The sequence below is a fragment of the Temnothorax curvispinosus genome, unplaced genomic scaffold (assembly GCF_003070985.1).
Source record: "Temnothorax curvispinosus isolate PA1 unplaced genomic scaffold, ASM307098v1 QBEX01001120.1, whole genome shotgun sequence".
Lineage (NCBI taxonomy): Eukaryota > Metazoa > Arthropoda > Insecta > Hymenoptera > Formicidae > Temnothorax > Temnothorax curvispinosus.
In genome coordinates this window covers 2576-19203 of record NW_020210900.1, presented here as the reverse complement: position 1 = coordinate 19203, position 16628 = coordinate 2576, and the positions used below count along the sequence as shown (strand labels likewise).

At 36.9% G+C, this 16628-nt stretch overlaps 3 protein-coding genes across 3 annotated transcripts; 2 read left to right on the top strand and 1 right to left on the bottom strand.

Moving 5' to 3' along the window:
- Positions 1-8212: 8212 nt before the first annotated feature.
- Positions 8213-10669, bottom strand: LOC112460141. Its single transcript, XM_025024674.1, has 6 exons — positions 10480-10669; positions 10211-10359; positions 9947-10011; positions 9788-9862; positions 9300-9362; positions 8213-8393 (listed from the first exon to the last, which is right to left on the bottom strand). Exons 1-6 carry the CDS (start codon positions 10642-10644, stop codon positions 8347-8349), a joined length of 564 nt encoding a protein of 187 aa, XP_024880442.1. The 5' UTR covers positions 10645-10669; the 3' UTR covers positions 8213-8346.
- A 3343-nt stretch (positions 10670-14012) lies between these two features.
- On the top strand, positions 14013-14917 carry LOC112460147. The gene is made up of 3 exons (XM_025024687.1): positions 14013-14405; positions 14472-14661; positions 14741-14917. The coding sequence occupies exons 1-3, from the start codon at positions 14045-14047 to the stop codon at positions 14871-14873; spliced, it is 684 nt and encodes a 227-aa protein (XP_024880455.1). The 5' UTR covers positions 14013-14044; the 3' UTR covers positions 14874-14917.
- Positions 14918-15390: 473 nt separating this feature from the next.
- Positions 15391-16143, top strand: LOC112460127. The gene has a single exon (XM_025024658.1). It carries the CDS (start codon positions 15391-15393, stop codon positions 16141-16143), a length of 753 nt encoding a protein of 250 aa, XP_024880426.1.
- Positions 16144-16628: the final 485 nt, after the last annotated feature.

Sequence of the window (16628 nt, the reverse complement as noted above, 5' to 3'; positions counted from 1 at the left end):
CACGCAGAAAAGTGTTTGGTTGTGGAAACCAAAAATTTGGTTAAAACAACAGAAATTTTTGGTTGTATATGGCCCAATGAAACACGCTGGTTGTAACAACTAAAATAATTGGTTGACGAATTTTTGGTTAAGGCTAACACACTTTTGGTTGTATTGAAGAATAACCAATTAATTTAGTTGTCATTACTAAACTCAAACTAGTGTGGAGTACCATAATTTATGGATGTTACAACCATAATGAACAAATATTCACCCAACAAAAAAAATTATTTATTTCGAAATTTTATTACTATTTTTTAACTAAATTTGTTTCTTAAGATGCAGTCTATGATTATAAATATTTTCTCGTATTTAAAAACACATATAAAAACACACTTACCTTGGTGGGATTCGAACTCGGGACCTCTGGATCGTGAGCCAACTGCCTTACGTGGTAGACCACTTCTTAATTTAATGTTAGTGTTATATTTAGTCTACATATGTCAACCAGCGCAAATATATAATTTTTCAAAAATCATCTTAAGAAACAAATGCAGTTTAAAAAGAGTAATAAAATTTTGAATTAGATATATGATATAATATTTCTTATAATGTCGGGTGAATGTCAGAAACCAGTGTCGGCTCATTACGAAATTTTGTGTTCGTAAATATATTTATGAAAAAATTATATTTATAAAGGCCTATCTACATAAGACGCAGAACGCGAGTCGCAAGACACACGCAAGACCTCTTTGTGTAGAGGTTAGATTGACATGTAGACTGTGTGTGCTTGCGACTCGCGTTCTGCGTCTTATGTAGATAGGCCTTAAAGTTAAAACATCTTTATCAAATCCACTTTATCTATGCAGAAATTCGGCGGCAAATTCGCTTGTACTAAACTGTTTGGTTGAGGTCGGCTTCATACCATACATTATGGTAGGCGTTACCTCATAATGCCAACCAAACTTTATACCCTTTGACAACTAAACATTGATAGTACTCCCAACAAAACGTACAGTTACCGGAACCAAAAAAAAGCTACCAATATTTTATGGTTACTGCAACTAATGCATTTTTCTGCGTGAATAAATTAAACAAGTAATGGATTTGTTGTGATCCAAGTGGTCCCAATAATTCCACGAAGCAGGGCAACGGAAATTCAGTTACGATAGCGGGCAACGAAAATTCAATTGAAACGCGCGATAACGGGAGACATGGGTCACCATAAATTAAAACGCCATGCGAGGGCTTTTCAAATCACGCGTCTAATTTAGAAGTCGTGTCGTCACTCTGCCTCGATTTATAAAAATTTAGAGTTTACACGTGTCTCCCGTTTAAAAACGCGGATTTGAACTCTGATCCACGCTTCCCAGTAAGCGATAAAGATAAAGCAGTAAAAAGAATATTAGTTTGGACCACCAAAGAATGGGGAAATATAACAAACCCGCCAATAGATGACCACTAACTAGGAATTGTGTAACGAGATTTCGGTAACTCGCCACGAGATAGGCGGAAAACCGAAATCTACGTCACAAATAGGAACCAGACTCCACTAATCATAATCATCCCCGGATTAAATCCGCCCCTTTCAATTCATATAAAAACCGCGACTCCGCGTACCTCAAGGCACTTTTCCCACTTGGCACTTGCTCTTGCACTTCGACTCAGTTTCTTTAAACTGCCACGCAGTCAGTCCGACAGTCTAGTCGCGAATCAGTTGAGTACATTCTGTACCTCTTGTAAATTCTGTGCGTGTCTACCGCCAACCCAGGGTCCTGCCAACGACCTTCAGCACGCCTCGAACATCGAGATCCGCTAGTCGCAACCAACAGCGCTGTGCAACTTCTTTAATCCCAACATCCGCTCACACAAGAGCCCACCAAATAGTAAGTCCGCAATCTCGCGATATTTAAATCGGATCCTCGGGGTTCACAAATAACATATATATATATATATATATATATATATATATATATATATTCTTTGCATATATATATGTTAAAAATTTTTATTTCTTTTTTTTAACTTCCCAAACTGATTAGACAATTATAATTTCTCACCCCTTACATAATAATTTTTAGTGACTAGCCGGAGTCGCAAGAGTTTAGCCCTGAAAATAAAGAAAAAATACGTACGTAGCAACCGAACTCGCGTCGTTGAGCGACAGCTCCTCCAGGCGCATCGAGAACATTTTAACCGCCACCATCTTCCACAATTTTCCCTTCCCCTGCGTTCACTCGCGTATAAAATTTTTCCCGACACCCCCGATTCCTTTCCCTGTTCCGGACCGTCTTATTCCCCGGTTCCTTCCAAAAAACTCAACCAGTTCCCCTACCCGGAGCTCCCACACTCCCCCATCCCTTTTTACCTACGCGGCGATTACCGCGAGAGAACACCCTCTCCTGCGTTCTCCACCTCGAGCGTGGAGATTCTTTGTGAAATACCCCGGTTTCCTTTCAATAGACCCACTTCTCCCACGCTCTCCACCTCGAGCGTGGAGATCATTTCCGAAGTTATTTTAATAGATTGATTTTAGTAATAGAATAAAACACATAATAATTAATTAAAAATAAAAATGTTAACATAGAAATACACACAAGTATAACCACCTTTCACACACACACACCCACTCGTGACGTACACCCTTCTCTTTTTCTTTGTGGTTTTTTGAATTATAAATGTACTAACCGGGCAGGAGATCATATTAAATGTCGAAGCATCCCCTCAGTAATCCTGTCCGATGACCTCCGAACCAATGTAACACCCGCGTATTCTCCATACACATATACACACACCACACTAGATCCGTACCATTTGCGTTTTGTTCTTATGTTTTTCTATATACATATAAATGTAACTGGCTCATTAATTTTCATCATTTATAATAAATAATTGTAATGTTTTTAATTTCTCAAATTAATGTCTAATTATTTAATTTAACACCTCGTCACCAATCTCCCCCGCTCGCAAAATCGTACACGGTCCGATCCCAGGTAATAGGGATTGCATAATCCTTGACCTAAAACAGGACCGACGATCGCACGGCGCGCAGTAGGCGTAATAGCGTCTTTTCGGACATTGACCCTCGACTGGAGCCTTCCCAAAAGTGCGTTCGACTCGAGGCACGCGTTTACTCGCGCAACCCGAGATAACCTTTAAGGATTCGGTTACGTCCTTCCTTACCCCGTCCCCTCTGGGTGGCCTTTCCTTCGCTTACCAGTTTTCTTTTTCACTGAGACTCCCGGGGTTTGGACGTAACATCATCATCGTGACGGTTTTGCCCCAGATTCGCGTTATTGCCATTTTACACCTGCTTATCGCGGATCTTTTCGGAAATTTGGTCTATGCTTCGTGCTTTCGCGTAATCTTTCTTGCGTAACTGCCGCTTATAATGATCGCGTTGCCAACTTGCCCCGACTCTACCATTCCGCGTTATTCGTGACGGCTTTTCATTTCCCGGTGATTCTACGTCTTTTTGGCTGAGCTCGCTTGCTCTTAATCTAATTCAATTTTTGAATTATTCCACGTGACTCTACTTTTCCTTCTATCAATCAATGTAATCGCGTTTTAGGATGAGGAATTGGGAAATGAGGATATGTCACAATTTTATGGTAAAAGGTTCTTTAATCGCTAAAAGTATTATAACCTTTCTTAATTTCCTTGGCGAAATAAATGTTTTTTTCTCTTAAGGTTAATTCGCCTCTGTTCGTTCGGATCGGTATAAACCGTGAAAGTAAATTTTTTACTTGATCGCACGCCGCGGATTACTAACTATTATCGTCGCTCGCGCATTTATTCCGAAATCTTATCTTTTAATTTTATATATATATATATATATATATATATATATATCTGATTATACCCATTATGTTTTTCTTATCGCTATATTGCCCACTAATATTGTTTATTACTTTTTTATATCGCACTATTTACATTTTGTCTTTTCTTTTTCAGGTTCGCGTACTGGTCTATAGTCGCTCAGCGACCGTCTCCGCATCCATGATCGCCGCTAGGACGATTCGTCTACGCGCCTCCTCCGTCTCGTTCGGGCTGCCGCGTTGATCTTCCGCGATGTCCGTCGGTTGGTTCTTTGATTTCCGGACCCTCTGCTTCTTCACCATCGACTGGGTGAGTATTCGGTCATCCGTCACCGTTGGAAGTTGCCTTTGCTGCAGCTGGTCGTGCTCGGGTGCAGCCGTCGGCTGCAAGGGCTAGGTTGAAAATCCAATTGCCTGTGTTATTCCCTGTTCCTGTTGCCTGTACTTTTGTATTGCATTCAGCTTAAGGCTTTTTTGCGTGCCATTTCTACATAAAAAAATATTTGGATTTAAAAAATCACTCCAGGTCGCTTTAGCACACTTCTAAAATAGTCCGAAACTAATCTTTTCTGTTATAAGTTATTAAGGGCCGGTTGTTCCGACTTGTTGGTAAACTACCTAATAGTTAAATCATATGTATGTCTTTGATTATCCTTTACATTAGACAAAGATAGACATATGATTTAACTATTAGGTAGCTTACCAATAAGTTGGAACAATCAGCCCTAAGGGTGGTTAAATAACTATATGGGACTTGGTGCGAAGTGTCATGATGCGATCAAGTGATTGTGCATCTGCAAGCTAGGTTTCATATTACAGTCATTTTTCAGCTGTTGATTGATTGATCAACAAAAAAGGTTAGTTTTCGGACTATTTTAAAAGTGTGTTAAAACAATCTGAAGTGTTTTTTTTTCTAATCAAATATCTTCGTTAAAAATTAGCACGCAAGAATTCTCCATGTATTATTTCTCGCCTCTGACGTCACGATTTTCAATATGGCTGATTAAGTATCAAAAGCCTTAAAACTGTTTTATTTTTATGTAGATATAATTGTTGAAAAATCACATAATTATTACTCTTTATGAATTAAGCTAATATGGAAAAAGTCCGAAGTGCTCCTTATCCGATTTTGATGAGCTTTCAATATGTCGTTTTCTTAGATGAAAATAAGGGTGTTTTATCGGGGGGTGTCAGTTCTCCGGTGGAACAATGGTCGAAAGCTTTGATGACCGAAGGACCAGAGGGGCAGTAGGTCCCCTCACGATTAATGTACGGCGAAGGCGCGCTGGGCGCATGCAACGCGTGCCTGAGATTGAGCGAGAGCGTAAGCGAAATCGTAAGCGACTCACCGTGGATGGCCGGCTCCGGTTCCTCGCCGTTGTCCGTTGCGTTGTGCCCCGTCTCGGTGCAAGATCCTTGCAAAGGCAATAGCAAGCAAGCAGGCAATCAGGCAAGCAAGGCAGGCAATCAGGCAAGCAAGGCAGGCAAACGAAACCGTGCGGCTCCACGTTATCGAGAGCGTGTCTCTTGAGACGACTTGGCGAATAACTGTGTATGTGTGTGTGTGTGTGTGTGTGTGTGTAGCCGTAAGCGGCCGTCGACGAGGCAAGTGATCCGTGCCATGCGACGTCTGGTCGAGAATTGTCTTCCGGCTCGCGCTTCTGGAAGGTGTCGCGAGCGAGTAGTATGTCTGATTTGCATTGCGGTCGTCGGCGGATGGCGATGGCAGCACCGACTGGTGAGTCGCTTGTACTTGCCGATCGCGATCCACCGACGTCTCGCTAAATAATGGGCCATGATACGGCCGAATACAGTAATGAGACGGTTCTATAATCCATTAATGAAAATTAAAGGAAAATCTAAGTAATAAGAACAACATAAGGTATCACGCGAATATTTACAACGATATGTACAAGGGGATAGGCGATGCGCCAAACAAAGGGATACGTATTCTTTTGGTACATATCCAATCGTATGTTTAAAAGTTTAAAAAACTTCTTTCAAAAAGACCAAATTTTCTTTTTTGGGGTAAATATCTCTAAAACTATTTAAGAGATAAAAAAAGATTTTTTAAACAAAAGTTGAATGATTTTAAGCATATTTTGAAACAGTGACAAAAATTTGCTAATTAAAATATTTATTATTTTAAAAATTTTAAAAGAATAAAAAAATTTAAAAATATTTTTGTCACTGTTTTTCTCTTTCTCTCTCTCTCTCTCTATCTATCTATCTATCTATCTTCATCTATCTCTCTTCATTCCATTCAACTTTTGTTTAAAAAACTTTCTCTATATCTTTTATAGCTACGGAGATATTCGCCTTGAAAAAAATCTGATTCTTTCAAAATGGTGTTTTACTCCTTAAACATACGATTAGGCACGTATAAAAAAATACGCGTCCCTTATTTTTATCCAAAAAACGACATATTAACAGTTTATCAAAATCAGATGGTGGACATCTTCGGATCTTTTTCTTAAATAATAAGTTCATCTAAAAAAAAAGTTGATACAAGTAAGATACAAAAGAAAAGTGCAAGGTATAAGAAACAAAAAAATTACTTATATGTTTTAAGTTCTGTAAGGATATGTCGTTTTATGTAGATATAACACGAATACATGTTGTATATTCTTTCCGACATTTTTCGAAACTATTAAGACTCAGACGTATGCGGGAAAACGAGACGTACATATCGGACTCGCGTGGAAAAGATTCAGTTTGTTGTTATTCATCGAACGTCGTGTCCATTTTCGTATTTTTAAAAAATCTTTTCGGCGACTTTTTTCCATTCGACTTGACAACGCATCGAGCCTGAGTAATAAAGATAGCACGCTCGTCATACCTCGTAGATTCTGTTACTGCAGAATCTAACGCGATAAAATACAGAAGATACGATCGTCTCTATTTTGCGACAAGTCCTGTCCCGTGAAGATATAAATGCCGTGAGTTTAATATAGTTCTGTACCGTTGGGGAGAGAATCGTAGAAAAAATACGAAAGATGGAAACGAGGGTGAATTTGTCTCTTCTTTTTAGGTTCTCGTGCATCCTCGCATGAATGTCGACATCGAGCTTTGTACATTACCTTCGAGATCCGCGACTTCAGAAACGCCGGGATCACATTTTCATCGCGAATGTTAAAAGCCCAAGATAGAATCGTATCTCCTACGAAACGCCCCTCGTACGTTTCGGAAATAATTGCTCCGCTAAACGTGTCCCTCTTCTACAGTTCCCCAAAAAATGAATACAGTCCTTATATCTCTGCGTACTAAAGGGAAAAAAAATTGGTGAGAATGTCGATGGTACATAAAAAAAAAACCAAATACGCGCCATCGAAATGAGATGCCGTGAATTAAATGTAAACGACGAAACGTACGAAGGGCGAGGTTTTATCTTATTCTAGCGTGGTACGTCAGCTAGGTGATCATGTGTTATGCGATATCCGCTAAAAGGTATTATATACACGCAATATAGTTACGGAGTAGCGTTCACATTTATCGTACAGATAGACAATATTAACCTGGATGTATTTCAAATTGCATACTCTGCTAAACAATTCCTATATTTATCCTAACCGCTAGGTTAACTAAAAATTTAAATTTTTCTTACCGTCTCATCTTACTTTGTTTGCTCGCTAACTTACTTATATACTTAAAAAATACTTAAAAATTAATTTCTTGTAGGCGTAGATATCTATGCATTAAACTCTTAAACGGTTCGCTTTCGTACACCAATCAACGTCATCGTAGAAAAAAAAGTAGTCGTAGTATTAATAGTAGTAATAATAGTAATAATATCAGTAATAATAGTAAATTACAGGCGAAAAGATCCATACTAATCACTAATCGATTAAAAATTGGTCTATGGGCCTACACTCGACGAGCGATAACGCTTGTACAATACACTCGGTGAAACAGTATACTCGCACAAAGAGAAGAAACACAAAAAAATACAATGCACATAATATATAGACGCATGTAAACGAAAAAAAAGTAAAAGAAAAACTAAACGTTTGCAGCCCTTTTCTCCCCGCCGGTCGATCGATTGTTCAATCATTTCCGAAAGCCGATCGCTCCTCTCCTCGAAAAGGCACGAGAAATTGTAAATTTCAAGCCTCTTAGTCTCGTATCCGCAAGCTATAAGAAATCCGTGTGTCGTGAAAAACTCCTACAAAGTATCATACGCGGGAGGGTTAAAAATGAAGTCGTGAAGAAAATCGCAAGACATCGGCAAGACACTCGATAAAAAAAACTCGCCCCGGTTTCCCTTCAGTCCTTGCGCGATTATTAGCGTTGGACGACGCTGATTATTGATCCAATAGGGAGATCGATTGTGGTCGGCGACGCAACGGGAATGACAGCCGGGAGAAGCCGCCGCTTTACTAACAGAAACGGCATCCCCAGGTCGCCGTGTATCGCATTGACGAGTAAGTTAGGGAGAACGAGCGATCGTGGACTCGCTGTTTTTTCGGTCTATGTAGATATAACACGAATACATGTTGTATATTCTTTCCGACAAAGTGGGCAATTGCGGTCTTCCAAATGTTCCTTGCAATTATTGCAAATGCATAAATGTCCACATGCAAAAAATATCTTCGTTATCTGTAAAGTAATAAAATAAATAAATAAAAAGAAATATTATTGATACGAGAATTGATAAGCTAATTGATAAGAAAATTGATCAGGGGTTTGATTCTTGAATTCATTCGCATGAGAAATGTATGCGAAAATTCTGCTCTTATAGAAACGTTGCAAGTTGATTGGTTAAAAATTATGCGATAGTCAACCGACTTGCAACTTTTCTAAAATCAATATTTGCACATACGTCTCTTGCAAATAAATTCAAGAATCGAGCCCCACAGATACAAAAATATAGGAATTGTGTGCATACACATATACGCACACTGCAAATACAAGTGTTAGTTTTACACGCATAATAAACGTCTAAAAATGACATATTTGACTGAAGTTCTTTTTACAAATTTTTGGACGTTTTAAATCACGTTATTTAACACGTTTAACCGCATTAAATTAAAAGTTAATACGTTCAATTGTGCTAAATGACATGATTTAAAACGGCAAGAAATGTGTAAGAAGAGTTTTAGCTAAATAACACACTTGGATTTGCAGTGTGCATTCACCTTGATGTTATTTCATTCTATATTTTGCTATATCAGTAAGGATATCGAGATCAGTCGATATCTCGATGAGTCGAGTCGGCCATGTTCTGGGGGTCGATTCTGTATCTTGGGACGAGGTGAAAATTACAAAAGTGAGGAAATTCACTAGAGAATCTACAACTTCATTTGTCGAAATCTAGTAAATTTGTTCACTTTTGTAATTTTCACCTCGTCTCAAAATACAGAATCGACCCCCTGTACCATGTCGAGAGCTGAATAAAGACACACGTTGCTGTAACCAGAAAGTTATCCTGAGTTTCCATACCGCCCGTCAGCAATCAACTTAGAAAACGTTACAATATCAATGCTATATCAATTACGATTGTACCTGTCGAACTTGTTATCTCTGGTTGATCTTCAATGGAATATGATGTAGACGCAGATTCCTGCACTGTAACGAATAAAGAAGTTTGAACAGACTATCAATAAATAGAAAAGAAAACAAACATAACAAATGGATATAAAATAATCTAGGGCCGGTTGTTCCAACCTATTGGTAAGCTACTTAATAGTTAAATTATATATTTATCTTTGTCTAATGTAAAGGATAAACAAAGACATTATATATAGATTTAACTATTAGGTAGTTTACCAACAGATTGGAACAACCGGCCCTTATGAATGCACATGATATTTGTTGAAATATGCTACAACCAACACAAATATCGTATAGAGAAGTATCATATGAAACAATAACAAATACAGCATTATATTATCATTTTAATATACTAATATAATAGCGAAAGCAAGCAAATGTTAGAAGAGAAGTTAAAGAACAAAAAAAAAATATATATATATATATAAATATTGTGATACCTGTGTGTGCATCAAACAGATTGCAGTCTATTATTTCTTCATGGTTTATATTGTCTAAGATATCATCTTGTGGATCTGCAACATATATTTTCTTTCTTTTTCTTTCAAACTATACATATATATATAGTATATACATATATAAAACATTTTTTAACAAACCGAAATTCTCTTCGGGCAATTGCGCTGTATTGCTAAGCGTCCAGAGAAACTCCTTCAACGTAAATCTGTAGAAAAGCGATAAAAATGAAATATATGTTAATATATTTTATATTATATATTGTGTGTGTGTGTATATATATATTGTATGATGGAAACTTTCCACAAAATTGTTCGTCCGTATTGGTGTACCAAATACAGAGACTTTTTGTTTTAAAGGAAGCCAAGTACGTCTCAAATAAGCATAATTGTAACACAGCCGGATACCTTATCGATATCATATCAGCTTCCTCTTGAATTACTCGCAATCCTCTTTTGAACTCATCGGCCGGTGCCAACGGTAAGGCCATAGTAAGACCGAAGACCTTTCTAGGGGCTGCCGTTAAACCTAAAGCTCTCCAACGTCTTAATACGGCCTATATAAAAAGTAATGAAACAAATAAATGAATTATAACAATAAAAAACTTTATAATAATTATAGATTCTAAATAAATCCCGCTGTTTTTGTCATTCCATAGTAGATGCTATATACGTGCTTGATTGAAATGAAACCAGCAGCCGGTTAATCGTGCTTCCGGAAAAATCTCCCTTGCAGCCGTCATAGCCGCGCGTTCGTAATCGTTGATGACCAATTGCACTCCTTGCAGTGCATTTGGACGGAGTTCTTTTATCTTTCGCCAAATTGCACTGAACAGATCCATCGAGCGGTTCTCACACAATACGAAAAGGACAGCTACACCCTAATAGAAAATAAATTAACGTAGAAATATTTATTTCCAAAATATGTTATAGCCGAATTTTTGACAGGTCGGTACGATCAAACAAAAAGAATACCTCAGACTCAATGTGTCCACTGCGTCATACCAAGTCATACCAAAAATTATAAATTAATTGTTAAAGATTACTCCTTTTCGAATGATTATACTGAGCACAAAATAATAAACAAATGTTCTTAAACAAATGTACTTATTGAATTAAACTTCCTCATAAATCTATTTTTTTTGCCTTTCCCACACTGTTCATCGCAATTGTCGTGTGCTATGCCGAGATCTTCATCATGCTTTAGTAAAAAAGTATATCTAAATTGATTCAGAATTGTCTGAAACGCGTTTTTAACTACACTTTTGCGAGTCAAATATTACTACTGCCTCACAAAAAAATTTATAAAAAAATCCCAAAAATTCTGCGCAACTTCTAACTAGTCTTAAAATTCTTCTAATACTCCCTAGAATATTCCCTATAAATTTCAAAAAAATAGAAAATGGGGTTTTTGAGATATTCAAATTTTTGTGTGTTTTTTTACTTTATTAGTTTAAAATCATTATTATAAAAATTTGGGATAATTTTTTTTTTAAACCATGATCTAAATAGCGTATTTTATGTTCAATAAATTTTTTTCTTAGGCGTTGTCTAATAGGTGAAAAAATTCATTGAAAATTTTGCAGTCCTCATTTTGCGCAGGCTCTATTTCGGAAACGCTACATTTATTATAGAAACAATTTAACAGGGGTCTAATACTCGTAAAGACCTGTTAAAAAACGAGCGGCCATCAAAAATAAAAAGGTCGAAGTTTGACCCCTTGCGAATTGGCGTGGAATGCCCCATATATAAATGAGATATGAACATATATGAACATATATAAATGAGATATGAACAGATATAAGTTTTACATGCCCATATCTAAAGCATATATAATCATATATGGTTATATATCGCCATATATGATCAGATCGTACATTATACATGACACAAGATCTGATCATATAAGTTCATATATGGTCAGACATATTATTATGTGTAGCCAGATATGACACTATACATAATCGTATCTGGCCTTACATGGTCGTATATAAAGAATGTTCGGCCATGTATTATCAGATATAATTATGTATGGCCATACATAACTGTATCGGCACTGTATATGATCATATATGACAATACGCGATGCTGTATATGATTGTATATGTTCATATACGGCCGGAAATGATATGAAACATGATCAGATCTGTCTATATATGACCAGATGGGGATATAATGATATAAAATGTCCGGGAAAAATATTCATATCTGACAGTATATGAACATATATAAATGAGATATGAACAGATATAAGTTTTACATGCCCATGTATAGAGCATATATAATCATATATGGTTATCTATTGCCATATATGATCAGATCTTGTGTCATGTATAATGCACGATCCGATTGAAAAAATGGGGTGGTCGAATATTTAACAAAAACCTGTCAATATCTTTGATATATTTTTTTAGACTCCAAGGTTTATTATATTTTTCTATACATAATTGTACGATTTGTCTTCCTACGCCTAATAAAGCAGAGTGCATGAATTCAGGTAACAAGCACGTTCCTAAATCAAGAAGAGGAAGATTTGAAATAACAGAATGTCCTTTTACCCCTTTAATATGAATGTCACCTGTTTGGAGTAGTTTTTGAGCTTGAGCTTGCATTCTTTGGCTAGTTCTTAGCTTTTTGTCTTGATCATGAAAAGGATAGATGCGACAGTTTCTTTTGCCATTAATATTTTTAGCTTGTTTCATTTTTATTTCACAATCATCATTTGCAGTTGAGCTCTTGCTGGTGCATCGGCTATTATTAAAGGAGCTACAACTCTTGTAACGAACGTTTCTCTTGTTTGTGGATGGACCCAACTGATACCTTCTTGAAAACATCGTTCTAATTTCTCACAAAATGGTTTTAAAAAAGTGTTCATTAATGGTTTACACGAATCATCATACCAAAGTCCTATAGTAATAAGAAACGATTCCCTTAAGTGTTCGGGAAGTTCTGAAATAATAAACATTAAAGGCCAACAATGACTTTTTGCACTTTTGACTAATGACAGACCATCTGTATTTAGCACCAATTTTAAATCGTACTTTTGTCTATTTTCTCTAGAATTACTCGAACATATTCTGAACCATCCGTAATATCATTAATTTGACCATTATCAGGTCTTGACGATAGCGGTTTTAATTTTTCAGCAAGATTTCGTTTTTCGAATAGATATTTTATCTGTTTACAAATGTCAATTTCGAAAAAGCAAGAAATACTTTTGTCGTTTGCATTGCACGAAAAACATTCATATATTCTTGTATCAGCACTACAGTAATTTAAGCATTTTTTACAGTAGAAGTGTTTAATAACGTTAAACGATGGTGCCAAGTTCTCAACATATTGGAACAATTTGTAAACGGTTTTTGGCAAATTATTATCATCAGGTAGCATTTTATGCAACATTTTTAAAATGTCTTTCAAACTAGCCTTAGTCCATTTATGTTTTACGTATAATTCTAAAAGAGTTAAAATACTTTCGTCGATAGTCATTCGACTATTTTTATACAATAATAAATCCAGCCTACTATTTTGGCATCTAGGCTCATGATCATTATCCCTATCATCTTGCCTATGATTCATGTCGTTAGAATCATTCTCGCTATCAAGCCTATCACTACTGCTTGTATTGTCTGATGCATGGTTGGTCTCAACATCAAAAACCTCACTTCCATCCTCTGAAGTTAAGATACTTGATACGGTTACGTTATCAGAATCAAGGTTTTCAATATCATGAAGATCATGCTTTCTTGGAAATTAATGAAAGAGCCGCTTGTCGTTGGTATATCATTAAAATTATCATGGTTAGCAATAGAAATGTGAGCATATCCTGCATTTGACTGCCATCGTTGAATTGTTCTGAGCGGTACCTGTAAACAAAAATTACATTTATGAAAAAAAAAGGTGGTCTTAGATTTTTAAAATTTTCGTCTATTTTAAGGTGGTTCATGCAGTACTTGCAAGTCAAATAGGCAACTATTCTTATTACTGATAAATAAGTGTGATTTTTGTCCATAAAAATCAGCATATAATTAGATTTATTATTTATGGCATCTTTAATGTTATACGACCTCTACGCAATTAAAATATTGAGACGAAAGTCACATCTTTTACTACTAGAGTTGTGAGCCGTGTGAATATAGTATGTACAACAGCAGCGGCAACGTCGCAGTCAGCTGAGTCAGCAGTCCTCGCGTCGTCGCGATCTACATAACCTAGTGTAGTACGTAGATAAAAGTGTGAAATATGAGTTGGAACGAGCAGCCTCGACGTAAGGGACGTTTCGAGACGAAACGGAAAATTGCGTGGAAAAACAATGTCGTCGCCGGAGCCAAAAAAAGAAAATTAGCATCTGACATAAATAAAGTCGAAGGTCAGCGAATCGTGAATATCACGCAAGTGGCGGAGGATTTGTGGTGCAAATCCTGCAATAAAGCACTTTCGTTTCGGCACGTAGAAAGTGAAACCATATGCGGTTTGGCAAGCACCTTCAAAGTGCGGTGTCCAAATTGCACCAAAATAAAAACAGTCGCAACTTGTAATCGGGCAAAATATGTCAGCGATAATCGTAAAATGATGTTTGAGAATAATTACAAAGGAGCTATAGGTAGGTGAATATCGTCGGATCCAATATGATTGTCTCTCGACAAATTTATAATATACAATATTTTAGGAGTCATCGATGCAGGCATTGGTGTAACGCAGTTGAACACTTTCTTGTCAACCATGAACATTCCATCGGTCCATTCTACGTTATTAAAACGTTACGAACGTTTAGTTGGGGTCGCTATCGAAGCAACTGCTAAGGAGAGTTGTGCCGAGGCAATAAAAATAGAAAAAGAGGTTTCTATTGCTGCAGACACGTAAGCTAAAGTGTTATATGACTGACATCTATCCCTGTCATGCAACGCATGCATTTAAAAAGAGAAACATTAATTCTAGATCGAGGCAACCACGAAGTAACGATCCTGTAATGATCGCAGCTTCCTACGATGCTGCCTGGCCAAAGCGTGGAAATGGTCACTCATATGATAGTTTAGCAGGTATTTCTGATGTTTCAGTTGCAAATGATTGAAACGCAGGCTAAACGCGTAATAGTGTACATACAACTACGATTATATATATAACTTATATATACAACTATATACAACAATTTTAGAATAATGAAATAAATAATACTTTATACAATAATTACTATGTACAATAATATAACTTTATAGAATAATTACTATATACAATTTTAGAATAATTAATAAAATAACTAATACTTTATACAATAATTACTATATACAATAATATAAATGTATAGGATATTTACATTAGATATATTTTTCTATATTCAAAATATGACGTGTGTTTTAAAATATTTTTATCATCTCGCAAAAGAAATGAAATAAATATGAAACCGTATATTCTACTCCTGATTCCATAAATTCTTTCCATTTCTCTTAGCTCTCGGATCTTTAATTGGCTCGAATTCAGGAAAGATTCTTGGATGGTCGACTCGGGTTAAGCACTGCCGAAAGTGTCAAGCGGGGCATAGCCCAGAAGATCACGACTGTCGGCTCAATTGGACCAGGAGTGCAAAAGCAATGGAATCAGATATAGCAGTAGAAATTATTGCAAAAAATGAAGATTTCGAAGAGAATAACGTCAAATTGGGCACACTTATTGGTGACGATGATAGCTCCACAATTGCTGCAGTCCGTCGTGAATGCAGCCATCCGGTAACCAAGTGGTCCGATTTAAATCACGCTACAAAGAAGTTGAGCAAAGCTTTGTGGTTGCAAAAACTTCCAAGAGACGTGATAGAATACCTAAAATACTGTTTCGGATGTGCTTTGAAAAAAAACATAGGCGATGTAGAGGCTACAGAAAAAGCCTTAAAAAACATTATACCCCATGCATTTGATGAGCACGAAAACTGTGGCGCGTGGTGCAAGTATAAAGAGGATCCCGAGAATTACAAGCATAATGGGCTACCGGGAGGCAAAGGACTCACTGAATCTACCACAAGAGCAGCACTTACATCCATTTTTGATGCATTTTGGAAAAATGCAGATAAACTCGCCCCATGTGGGTCTAGTCAACCGAACGAAGCTTTCAATTCGAGTGTGGCAGCTAAAAACCCAAAATCTCACCACTACGCTGGTTCTGAATCGTTCGACTTTCGTGTTGCTGCTACAGTCTGCGAGAAAAATATCGGCACAAAATATGTCATCGATTTGAACCAAAAACTCGGGCTGTCTACAGGTAAAATAACCCTGGTAACCAGTTTGCTAGTTCAGATGCGTCCCGAAGAAGTGCGCAAGAAATCAGTCCAGAATTGCGACAAAAGTGCATAATATCTGTGATTGAACGAGTACTTACTGTACTATTGCAGTAGTCTGCTGTAAGAAGCTACTGTGAAATTTTATACTATTTGTTAAAAGTAAACATGTAGCAGAAATGTGAAAACAATATGGAAGTATCTTTTGAGTACTGATCCAACCGGCAGAAACGTGAAAAGAACGTGCAAGCATCTGCCCGTGAGAAAAAGAGCAGTCGAGTGTGCTAGACGCTTGAAACATATTTGCAGCAAAATTTCACAAGTGTATGTCGCTTAAATTGTTGTTTTTGCCGTACAGATTCGACCGGCAGAAACGTGAAAAGAACGTGCAAGCATCTGCCCGTGAGTAAAAGAGCAGTCGAGTGTGTTAGACTCTTGAAACATATTTGCAGCAAAATTTCACAAGTGTATAATGTCGCTTAAATTGTTGTTTTTGCCGTATAGATCCGAGTGACAGAAATGCGAAAAAAGCGTGTAAGCATCTGCCCGTCAGAAAAAAAA

Bases quoted from the DNA above. Each gene is read 5' to 3' on its own strand.
- LOC112460141 (XM_025024674.1), bottom strand. From the start codon at position 10,644: ATGGATCTGTTCAGTGCAATTTGGCGAAAGATAAAAGAACTCCGTCCA. The intron at 9,363-9,787 runs GTATCACAATAT...TATTCGTTACAG, and splicing joins TCTGTTTGATGCACACACAG to TGCAGGAATCTGCGTCTACA. The intron at 8,394-9,299 runs GTACAATCGTAA...ATTACTTTACAG, and splicing joins AGAGATAACAAGTTCGACAG to ATAACGAAGATATTTTTTGC.
- LOC112460147 (XM_025024687.1), top strand. From the start codon at position 14,045: ATGAGTTGGAACGAGCAGCCTCGACGTAAGGGACGTTTCGAGACGAAA. The intron at 14,406-14,471 runs GTAGGTGAATAT...ACAATATTTTAG, and splicing joins TAATTACAAAGGAGCTATAG to GAGTCATCGATGCAGGCATT. The intron at 14,662-14,740 runs GTAAGCTAAAGT...CATTAATTCTAG, and splicing joins GTTTCTATTGCTGCAGACAC to ATCGAGGCAACCACGAAGTA.
- LOC112460127 (XM_025024658.1), top strand. From the start codon at position 15,391: ATGGAATCAGATATAGCAGTAGAAATTATTGCAAAAAATGAAGATTTC.